The sequence below is a fragment of the Rhamphochromis longiceps genome, linkage group LG1, assembly GCF_057381845.1.
Source record: "Rhamphochromis longiceps isolate RC_006_pf linkage group LG1, R_longiceps_female_GT1.1, whole genome shotgun sequence".
In the NCBI taxonomy this organism is placed as follows: Eukaryota; Metazoa; Chordata; class Actinopteri; order Cichliformes; family Cichlidae; genus Rhamphochromis; species Rhamphochromis longiceps.
In genome coordinates this window covers 29,971,550-29,983,560 of record NC_140557.1, presented here as the reverse complement: position 1 = coordinate 29,983,560, position 12,011 = coordinate 29,971,550, and the positions used below count along the sequence as shown (strand labels likewise).

At 39.1% G+C, this 12,011-nt stretch overlaps 1 protein-coding gene across 3 annotated transcripts in view; it reads right to left on the bottom strand.

Moving 5' to 3' along the window:
• Window positions 1–1,806: 1,806 nt before the first annotated feature.
• map2k5 (mitogen-activated protein kinase kinase 5) overlaps window positions 1,807–12,011 on the bottom strand; it is a 60,925-nt gene continuing 50,720 nt past the window's right edge. For all 3 annotated transcript variants that reach the window (XM_085405378.1, XM_085405379.1, XM_085405383.1), the window contains one exon: window positions 1,807–3,778. In XM_085405378.1, the coding sequence (XP_085261504.1) occupies window positions 3,668–3,778 (111 nt within the window). In that variant the 3' untranslated portion in view covers window positions 1,807–3,667. The remainder of the gene's footprint in view (window positions 3,779–12,011) is intronic.

Below are 12,011 nucleotides of genomic sequence, written 5' to 3'. Positions count from 1 at the left end.
TATGTGTTGAGGTGTTTGCTTAAATTCAACAAGAGACACTCAGTGTACTTAATGTTTCACACATCATGAAGATGGACCACTGCTGTAGCTTTTTAGCTGCACAAATTAACTTTATGATCAGCTTGTTCGTTCATATTTCATAGCCAGACTTGAAAAGATCTACAATTCCTCCACAGAAACAGAAAAGTAAAAAACCAAAAAAAAACAAGCTGCCAAAAATAATTGCTGGATAAAAGTCAGAAGGATATTTATATTAAAGCGTTAAATCATCAAAGTACACAGAACTACACCTTTAAACTGATGCACCTCGTTTTTCCTTCAAAATAGAACCCTGACTGAGAAGCAGCAGCCTTCAACAGTCAAATGTCAAGTGCAAATAAAAAGTCTCATGTAGCCAAGTTACCGTTTAAATACATTTTATTTATTATGGCTGGAATATGTGCCAACATGGATAATTACAGAAAGGCCATAGTCAGACAGCAACATCACAGCACGAGTGTCTCTGCTGGGCTCATCACTGACTTTATGTTCTGAAGTTTAGGAGGAAACAAGAGAAACGGAGCGAGAGAGGAGCTTTTTTTTCCCTTCTTCTTAATTTATGACATATTCTTGCTTAAAAGTCTGTGAGACCATTTCTGAATCATCACAGTGCACATCTGTTCAGAAATATGAAATGTTGCCATCTTCATGGTTTCATTTGCTTTGCAAGAAATGCCACAACAATGTTCATGAGCAACAGGGCAGCCTAGTATCACGTGGATGTCCCACCAATGTACAGTATTAAGTGCTGATTTAAAAACAGACTATAATGCAGAGAACATATACTACTCCTTGTGAAACCATTGAAGAATCTCCATTGATGACATTTCAGCAACTGGAACATCTTCATATTATACTTTTCACCACTTACAAGAGTGGTGAGGACTTTAGGAAAATAAATGGCATCTTGCACAGACATTCCTTCTAAAAAACTAAGCTAGACAAAAAACCAACATCAATAACAACAACAATAAACTTGTAAAAGGTTGGACTTCCTTTTGCAGGCTTTTCAGGCAAATAGTGGCAATAAATGATTTATGGTGGGAGGACTCGTGAAGTTCATGATGGTGACAAAATAACTGAGCAGTACTCTGACCGCAGCTGTTTCATATCATTCCTCAACTGTTCTGTCTCAACTGTTTCCATTTAATAAAGGCAGAAAAATGTCTTAAAAAAAGATTTACCTGCTGTAACATAATAATAATAAAAACCACACTGTGATGTCATGTTTTTCATACCAGATCATTTAAACTGATATTAAACATAATTTAAGGTGTGACCACACAAAATTCAAGGGAATCAGAAGAGAGCGCAATCACAACTTCCACTCCATAAACGTCCAGTGTTTGTCTGATGTTCACAGCTGGAACATCGGCTGCGGTACAGCGACTGTACCGAAAGCATGGAGTACATAGCTTACACTGTATTTCAAGACATTTTTGGTTTTTTCTAGAGATGGACTGATCCCATATTACGTATCGGTCCGATACTGACCTAAATTACTGGATCAGATATTGGAGAGAAATAAAAAATGTAATCCGGTCCATTAACTATCACAAAAGCACCTCACAAAACTTGCGACATGGCGTAACCCAGCTCATAACCGTAGCACGTCGGAGGAATATGCGTCACGTGATAGAGCGGCTGTGGCGTGCGAGACCTGGAGGCGGTCTGGTTGAGCATTTGGAGCCTCGCTATGTGCTTCCAAACCGGCATTTAATCTCCGAGAAAGGTATCCCAGAGAAGTAAAGCAAGCATCTCTGAGTGTTTGTAAAGCATTCCCACGGTGAGTTTAACTTAAAATGCAGCAAGATATAAAAAAAAAAACGTTTTATTGATTATAAAATATGCTATATCGGATTTATATCGGTATCGACAGATATCGGACATAAAAAAGTGGTATCGTGCCATCTCTAGCTTTTTCATTCTTTTTGTGTGTGAGAAATACTCAAATATGAATATTAATTAAATTGTAGTTTAAATGCACCAGTATGGATTTCTGCACATTTTCACCAAACTTACAAAATCATCAGTCACATGGGTTTAAAAACCTGTTGTACTTGGACTTGTTGTGATTGACCTCAGCTACTCTTATCTCCACATGATGGACTCAAACCTTAAACTGTGCATGTCCACAGCGTTTGTGCTGTGGACACAAACGCCATGAGTGAGAAAGAGCAGTATTAGCCTAATTTTGTTACACGAGGAGGTTCAATCAGACGCAGGTCTCATGCAGGCTGTGCAGCTGCTCTAACGTGGGTGCTGAAATAAAAAGGAGGATTCGTGAATGCCACGCACAGGTAAGCAGCCTGTTCGGAGCTTTGCGGTCGCTAATTGTTTGTCCATTTTTGACATGAAGTGCAAACAGATCAAAACTAAATAACACAGCAACCTTCAGCATTTCCCACATTAAGAACAACACGATTACCCATCTGTGACGCTTCAGTAAACATGTACTTTCAGTTTCTGATCATTCATAAAGGTTGTTGATTTACAACTTAAAGGATGAAACCGCGTTGAACTGATAAAAAAATTAACCACTGGCTCATGTTTTGCTTGTTTTTTCCCATTGCATTTGTTTCCATCGATTCACACGCTGTGCAGGTTGCGCCACTGTAAGCTACGTTCACTGTGAATACGGGGAAGCAATGCAGGTTAATTGCACTTAAGCATTACACATTTCATAAAAACCTTTCTGAAACAATTCATTTTAGTCACTCGGCCTCTTACATTTGCCTCATTCATGAAAAATCAATATAATTCACCGTCTATATTGTCTTTGGTGTCAAGTACACTGCATTAACATTTTCCCTTTACAGCAAAATAAAGCGATCTCTTAGGCAACCCAGTGAAATGTCTAATTCTGAATAATACATGACATTTTATTCTAAAGTAACTTAGTGGTCACAATGTGACTAAAAGAGCATTTTAAACAGTGGTGCTTTATAAGGGGAGATTATGCTTTTAGCTGCATTTTCCTTCAGTCTTAATGGCTTCTAGAATATAGCAGATAACACTCAGCCTCACCAGTTCAGGAAAAACTCTATGCAGATGTTCAACTCCAGGAGCTAAAAGTAAGTACATTTTCGGGGGTAGGGGTGGGGTGTCTTGATATTGCAGTGACAAATCAAGTTTGCTGAGGTAAGAAATTATAGCACTGGAAAAACAGGCACACAGATGGGTAGTTACTCACAGGCAAAAAACCTTAACATTCATGGGAGGGCTGTCAACAGTAAAGCACAAGACGGCTATTTGGGATGCCATCATCGACGCAGAGCGTAACTCTGCCCGCGCCCGAGTCTTGTGCTTTGAAGTTTCTTTTCGTCTCTGATGCTTTAAAATCAGCCGACTTTAATGGTCACTGCTTTTTGGGATTCCCTTGAAATGGAAAGGATCTCCAGGTGCAGACCCGTCGATGCAGAGATTAATATTCAGTTTAAAGGACGCGAGCACGCTCCTGGGTGTCTGTTACATCAAGAATCGTTCAGATAAAGTAACATCTAGTGATTTCGGTCCATTCATAATAAGGTACTTGTCCAGTGTGCGTGGACGTATTTGACCCTGAATCCTTTGATGTGTGTTTGGGATCAAACGTTCGGGTCCACCACAGTTTGCCGACAGGAAGAAGTCACATGCGTCCCTGAGCCAGCTGAGCTCGCCTCTCCTCCAGACAGCGGCACACCCACATCGACACCACCTCCGCATTTCCATCGTTATACTGTACGATGAAGGGATGATCCTGTATGAAGGAAAAACACAAGCGCTTAATGATTCTATTTAGAATATCTAAGAAAAGGTTGTGGAGAACAAAGCGAGCACATTTAAAGACTCAAAGTTAAATTTTAAAAAATAAAAAGGTATTTGTAAGTAAATAAAGGCTGCTGGGAATCAAAATGAGACAATTAAATTAAGGTTCTAGTAATAATTTACTTTTTTTTGCAACAAAATTTACTGGATTATATCGTAAATCATACTTTTCACTTTTTTAACAAACATAAAAATAAATACAACATATATGACCTTCATAATAACTGCTATGTGGTAAAAAATGAACTAAAGTGGCTGTAAAAACACAAGTAATGAGCTTTCTCATAAAAAAAAGAAAAGAAAACTCAAATGTTTCCACCCATTCTACAATATTATTTTATTATCAAACAGATTGGAGCCACAAACATTATTACATCTTTATGCGAAGTGTACGGTGTAGCAGCTACTTGCATCTGAGTCATGATTCACAAAATGATAAAATGCAAACAACTTAAACGGGAACATCATAAAACCCTCTTAAATATTAATGTCCAACAGATTTGGTTTTAAAGACAGAACGTTTAAGTAATGGCTTGTCAGAGCATTTCAAACAAATATCTTTTAAGTTTAATGAGCTACGTGAGTCATAACGGGATGTGGGATGAGCTTTGTAATAAAAGACAGCCATGGCAGAAACACAGCCCAATCATGAACGCTCCTTCTGAACACATTTTCCAAAAAAAAAAAAAAAAAAAAAAAAGACTAATTCTGAAGCCTTCTTGTGCTTCGGGAAACCCACCAACACGACCCTGTAGCCCATCGAGCCGTCAGACTCCAGCACCATTCACTTGTTACTGCTGCAGGACTTAAACAGAGATGTCACATGTCAGCGGTCCCAGTAACCAGACTCATCTGGAGGACTGTGGACCAGAGGTTGCAGAGGTCACAGAGGGTCAAGAGGTGAGAGGGGAGGAGGCTGCAAATGAGACAAATCAACTCGGACTAACCAGGAATTTTATTTGAGTGTCTAGATGTCCAATTAGGTAAACAGCGCTCTGGCCGGCCGGTTTAAATGAACTTGTCAACACTGATCTCAGTGATTTCCGTCGTGAACAACAAGAAGCTGTCAGTGTTGCACGCCGTTTGGAGGAGTTCAAAGTAAGAAGATCAATCTCAGCAAAAAAACAAAGACACACGCTCAGCTTTTTTTCACGGAGCTACGTCAATGAATCTGGGATAACAGGAGACAATAACGTATATCAGCCAATGATTAACACAAAACAACAGAAAAAAAAGATATATTTAACGTCACTTAAATATAGTACCACTACTGAAGAGTTTGATTTCAGCCATGTTAGCAGCATGTTGTCTGTATAAACATCTATTCACCTTTCAATCCTTCCCCCATAAAGACCACATCTGATGCCCTGAGTACTGTATATATCAATAAAGGCACGATTTGATGAACATTCGAATAGTTTCCGGGTTTCCAAGAGTAACTGCATAGGCAGAGACCACACTCACTAACTTCTGATGGAAACCAAGTCATTTTGTTCAATAAACAGGCCTGAAATATGACAGAAACCAATTTAGAAGTTCAAATTCAAATTCAGAAGAGCTTCAAGGGTTAATCTCAACAGTCTTTACAGGGTTGAAGAGTTAATGCAACTATGATGCTTTCATCTATGTTTCTAAGGGCTGACAAGAGACTTCTGCCCATTCATATATGAGGAAATTAAACAGGATTGATCTCCACCTGTCTCTGTGGCCAACATCAAGTCAAATTGGATTTCTAGCATAAATACCTACACAGGAAAACATGACCCAGTCTGCCTCAAGCATCAGTCCCACAGACTCAGAGGCCTACTGGCACCAATCTGGCAATCACCAACCAAGAGGGATAAACCTGCATTCTCAAGTCATGCACATCTAGAGCCCAGTCAGCAATCCCCTTAGCAACCTTTGGTTGCTAGAGAAAAGTATGAATCCCACAACTGGTTTGCAGCACCCCGATCTGTGACCAATCTCAGATCCAAGAAACAGTGAATACACACCTTTCACTAGTGACCAGGAGCTGCTAAGTGGTTGCCAACGAGTCTCTATGGTTGTGTTATTGAGTCCTTAACTGCACTTTGTGACCATCACAAACCCACAAACTTTGTATCCAAATCTACGTAAAATGTTACATAAACAGAACACATTGCCAGCTACAGTGATTTTATTTTAATCTGCCACTTATTAATTTTGACCTTAAAACATCAAGGTGAGTTCTACCTTCTTTGCCAACCTGAACATTTTTTTTTTTTAAAAATAAAACTTTAACATTTATATTTCCTTGATCTGCAGGGCTGCAGGTCAAAAGCAAAATGCAAATCTTGTCAATATGAAAAGAACATGACTAGTGTGATTCAAATTGGAGGCAGAAAGTGACTCCAAGGTGAGTAATGTTGTTGTCAGCTGTTTCTTCTGGGGTCTTTAATACCCGCCAGCAACACCCAAACTGGTGCAGACAATATAAGATTAGTGATAAAGTAGGACAGGCTGGTCCACTTTTTTCCTCCTGAGAGCCTTCTTGTCTATTTGTGGTTACACGGGGAAATGTGTGACAATTATGTTCATAAAAATAAAAATCACACCGAGGGGGAATAAAGTGATAACTTAAAAAAAAGACAGTATCAGGATTTGTTTGATTTTTGACTTTTCTGCTTTCTCTGCTCGCTGCGGTTTCCTTTGTGAACACTTCAAAGAAAATGGAAACACTTTGCAGTGTGTTTTAATCATGCACAAAATGTAGAGATTGTTAAAGACTAGGGGGGAGTCCCATCAATCCTGTTGTCCTTCTAATGGCCAGCTGGGGTTAACACAGTCTGAGGTTAATTACTCTCATATCATTGTAAGCGTGTGTGTGTGTGTGTGTGTCAGTATGAGACGGGCGGAGTGGACGCTCCTGGGTGCCCCTATGTGCTGAATACCCATCTCATCAATCATTCTTCCTTCCCTCAGTAGAGAGGGAGTGATACAGAAATAAAGAAGGAAGTCCTGAGTAATGTTTTTAAAATCAGGCTCCAACCTCCACTCTAGAAATTAACCCTAAAGGCCAGAGACATCTGCTGGAATTTGACCTCGATGAAGGTACTTCTCACAGTGCTCTTTTAGCCTCTTTTCTGTCATCACATCCCATCACACCCAAGAAATAGATGAATTATGATTAAAATGAGGAAAAAAGAACTGAACAGTGTATACAAGACATCACAGGAAGTCCAGAAAATAAAACTAAACATCAAAAGTTCAAGGAGAGCGAGTAAACTGTTTCCATGGTCAAGTTTGAACCTAAATCTGAATATTTAATCCTACACAAAAAAACAGCTGACAAATGTCCTGATCAGGTCATCCGCCCAACACTGGGCTAACACACACAGAGACAGACAACCACGAACTCCCACATTCACACCTACACCAATTAACCTAACATACATGTCTTTGAACTGGGCACCTAGTGAGAATCTGATGCTTTCCTGAAAACGTTTAAATTTAGAATAAGGAGCAGACCAGCTACCTGAACGCTACTCCCATAGAAGTCGATTATCTTGTTAAAAATTCTACTTCTTTATTACATATGAATCTCGATACTGTAGCTCCTGTTAAAAAGAGACCTTCAAATAGGAAGTACTTGAAACAGATAACGCTTAAGCAGGAGAGGAAATGGCGTATCACAAATTTAGAAGATCATCATTTAGCCTGGAAAATTAATTTGCTGCTTGATAAAAAAAAAAAAACCTCTGTAAAGCTAGAACATCTTTGTATTCCTCATTAATTGAAGAAAATAAGAACAACCATAGGTTTCTCTTCAGCGCTGTAGCCAGGCTGACAAAAAGCCATTCATTCTAACATTATGGTACATGCAGTACCACTGATATTTATTTAGAATCTTTTTCTCCAATTGATCTTTCGGAGTTAACTTCAGTAATGACTTCCTCCAAACCATCAACGTGTCTTTTACACCCCATTCCTACAAGACTGCTCAAAGAAATCCTGCCATTAATTAATCCTTCAATCTTAAATATGATCAACCTGTGAACTGAACAATCTGTGAACTCATTGTTTGTTTATTTTATCTTGTGTTTTTTTTTTAAATTGTTCTTTGTTTTATCATTGTTCTACGATGTGTCTTATTCTACTATTTACTGTCTTTGGGTTTCTTGAAAGGCGCTTTTAAATAAAATTTCTTCTTCTGATCTATAATAATTGGCCATGTACCACTGTCTTCCAAGCTGGTGTTACTTAAAAAGTCATCTCTTGACCCAGCGGTCTTAGCTAATTATAGACCTATCTCCAACCTTCCTTTCATATCAAAAATCCTTGAAAGAGTAGTTGTAAAACAGACAACAGATCATCTGCAGAGGAATGGTTTATTTGAAGAGTTTCAGTCAGGTTTCGGAGCTCATCACAGCACAGAAACAGCTTGAGTGAAGGTTACAAATGATCTTCTCATGGCCTCTGACAGTGGACTCATCTCTGTGCTTGTCCTGCTAGACCTTAGGCAGCGTTCAATACTGTAAACCAGGGGTGTCAAACTCAAATACACAGTGGGCCAAAATTCAAAACTGGAACAAAGTTGCGGGCTAACATTAATATTTATTGAAAAAAAAAAAAAATCTTCCTCCAGATATAAGAACGAATCTCTTCTTATGGACTCAAACACGTTTTGCTGAAAAACTGAATATGGAACAAGCAAAGCTTAATACTAAACATTATATATATTGCCTGTATACTACCAGTAGGCCAGCTCTAATAGTAATTTGGTATGGCTTTGCGGGCCAAATGTAATTAGGCTGCGGGCCAGAGTTTGACACCTATGCTGTAAACCATAATATTTTTATTATTAGAGCAATTAGAGCATACTGTAGGCATTACAGGTACTGCACTGTAATGGTTTGAATCTATCTAATAGAGCCCAATTTGTGCATGTAAATGGAGAGTCCTCTTCACACAATAAGGTTAATTATGGAGTTCCACAGGGTTCAGTGCTAGGACCAATTCTGTTTACATTATACATGCTCCCCTTAGGCAGCATCATCAGAAGACATAGCATACATTTTCACTGCTATGCAGATGACACCCAACTTTATCTATCCTTGCAGCCAGATAACACACACCAATTAGTTAAACTGCAGGAATGTCTTAAAGACATAAAGACCTGGATGGCCACTAACTTTCTGCTTCTTAATTCAGATAAAACTGAGGTTATTGTACTCGGCCCTAAAAATCTCAGAAATATGATATCTAACCAGATTCTTGGATCATTACCTTGGCCTCCAGTAACACTGTGAGAAATATTGGAGTCATTTTTGACCAGGATATGTTCTTCAATCCACATATTAAACAAATATGTAGGACTGCTTTCTTCCATTTGCACAATATCTCTAAAATTTGAAATATTCTGTCTCAGATTGACGCTGACAAACTAGTCATGCATTTATTACTGCTACGCTGGAGTACTGTGATTTGTTATAATCAGTATGTCCTAAAAACTCCCTGAAAAGCCTTCAGTTCATCCAAAATGCTGCAGAAAGAGTACTGACAGGGACTAGAAAGAGAGAGCATATTTCTCCTGTACTGGCTTTCCTTCATTGGCTTCCTGTGTCCATGTAAATCCCACGTCGCTCTTGGACTGCGGGCTTACATGTGGTTCCTAGAGTATTTTAAAGTAGAACGGGAGGCAGACCCTTCAGCTTTCAGGCCCCTCTTATATGGAACCAGCTTCCAGTTTGGATTTGGGAGACAACTTAAAACTTTCCTTTTTGCTAAAGCATATAGTTAGGGCTGGATCAGGTGACCCTGAATCCTCCCTTAGTTATGCTGCAATAGACGTAGGTTACTGTGGGAATCCCATGACGCATTGAGGTGTTTCTTCTTCAGTCACCTTTATCACTCTTGTGTTAATAGACCTCTCTGCATTGAATCGTACTTGTTATCAATCTCAAGCTCCCTTCCATGGCATGTCTTCTGTCCCGTCTACTTCCCCTCACCCCAACCAGCAGATGGCCGCCCCTCCCTGAGCCTGGTTCTGCTGTAGGTTTCTTCCTGTTAAAAGGAAGTTTTTCCTTCCCACTGTTGCCAAAGCGTTTCTCAAAAGGGGGTCATATGATTTTTGGGATTTTCTCTGTTGTATTATTGTAGAGTCTAACTTACAATATAAAGCTCCTTGAGGCGACTGTTGTTGTGTTTTGGTGCTGTATAAATAACACTGAATTGAACTGAAACCACAAAGACAAAGCAAGAACATGCAAACTTCACACAGACAGGCCCGAGCCCTGCAGCAGGATCCATCATGGATAAGAGTATTGGGCCACACCTCTTAACCTTATATTTCAGGTGTTTTCAGTCCCATTGCCACAGGTGTATAAAATCAAACAGGCAGATATGGTTGGGTGCTTGATTGCATCCTTTGAAAATAAGAAGTCTTGTTTTGAAGAGCTTACTGAATTTGAGTGTGTTTACTGTAATAGAAAGTCGCTGCAAATCAATTTGTGAATTTTTTTCCGTTAGACATCCCATGATCGGCTGTATGTTGCGTTATTGCAAAATGGAAGTATTTAGGAACCACAGCAACTCAGACACAAAGTGGCACATCATGTAGCACAAAGCATGTTGCAGGGTGCTGAGGCACATAGTGTGTTAAAGTCAGAAATGCTTGGCATTAACATCAGCACAAATACTGTGCAGCAGGAGCTTCATAGCATGGGTCTCTATGGCTGAGCCGTTACCGTAGGTATGATTTGTATGTGGACCAGAACTTTTGCCCATATAGTCTAGAACCTTCTTACGGTGAGGAAACAACGTTAACCACTGTACCAACATACTCGTTGGCTTTATTATATTTAAAAACAGCAATAATCCAAAAAATAAGTACTCCGAGTACACTTCACACTGTAAAGCAGGGGAGTCAAACGTACAGCCTGCTGGCTGGATACAATTATATCCTGCCTGCGGATACGTTTGAGTCAGGCAATTGCGATTTAAATGCAAGCGTGTCAGGAAAAAGTGAACAAATGAAAAAGCGAAAATGTAAAACGAGCAGCATCTGGTTGCATTTCAATGACACTGGAGACTCCAAAGCTGAGTGCAGAATTTACAAAATTAGGAGCCGGATAAATGATACATGGTTTTTGTTTTTTGTCCTCCACAGTTTTACATTGTGGTTTCAAACTTGCCCAGGCCTTAAACCTTATGTTCTCCCCAGTCGTATTAAATCTATAAAAATGAGGCTTTTATGGAAACTGAACAAAAATTGCTTCCTTGAAAAAGACTTAAGTTATTGTTCAGTATTGAATATTACATGCAGTAGCATTGTTTAAATGCTGAAGTGCTCAGTCTATTATGAGATATTTCTCATTATCTTAGGCCTAAAGCATCAAAATTAAGTCACTGGCACTTGAGATCATCAGAGGCAGCCTAAATAAATATAATAGCATTTTTGAGTGACTAGACCCCTCCAATCAAATTTAAAGGATCTGAACCAATAGGAACCACAGCAGATAGTCTAATTAAAAAGCCTTTAGTGAGTTCTTTGTCACATGCAGCATATCTATGAGCTGTGAGCAGAAGTAAAAATAAAGCACAAGACTTCAAGAAGTTCAATATAATATTTTTGGAGACAAAATGTTTATTGCCAGACTGCTCACATGCCTAAGAAAATAAACAAACCCTACATTAACCTAATGACCGTTATATCAATCTGGCATATGTCATTTTGAATGTACTGCACGTGCACTTGGTCTGGTGCACTTCTACACGGCTGTCTAATAATTAAAACTCTGCAGCTTAAACGAAGTATGAAACCTGTGAGGGAAGAGTTTCTAAACACAGAGTGAACAAGTGCTTCTTAGTCAGGTCACTGAAGGTGTCTGACTTTCTGCTGTAGCAGAGCATGGACAGAGGTGAGCTGGGGGAAGGACTCATTTAAAAGTTGCATTAATCACCGTCTGGCCATATCAAACTGGGATAATCACCTGCAACTGCTCCGCTCAAAAAGAAATGGCCTACACCCAGGGGAAATACTACCTAACTCTTTAATTGTTTGAAGCCTTTGAAGGGTCTGTTTAATCTAAGATTAATTTATGCGATTTTAAATAACTCAATGTATGATTAATACGCTCAGAAGAAATTAAAAGGAGTTTGAGGCAATTATAACAAGAGACTGGTCATCACCTCATTAGAATAGT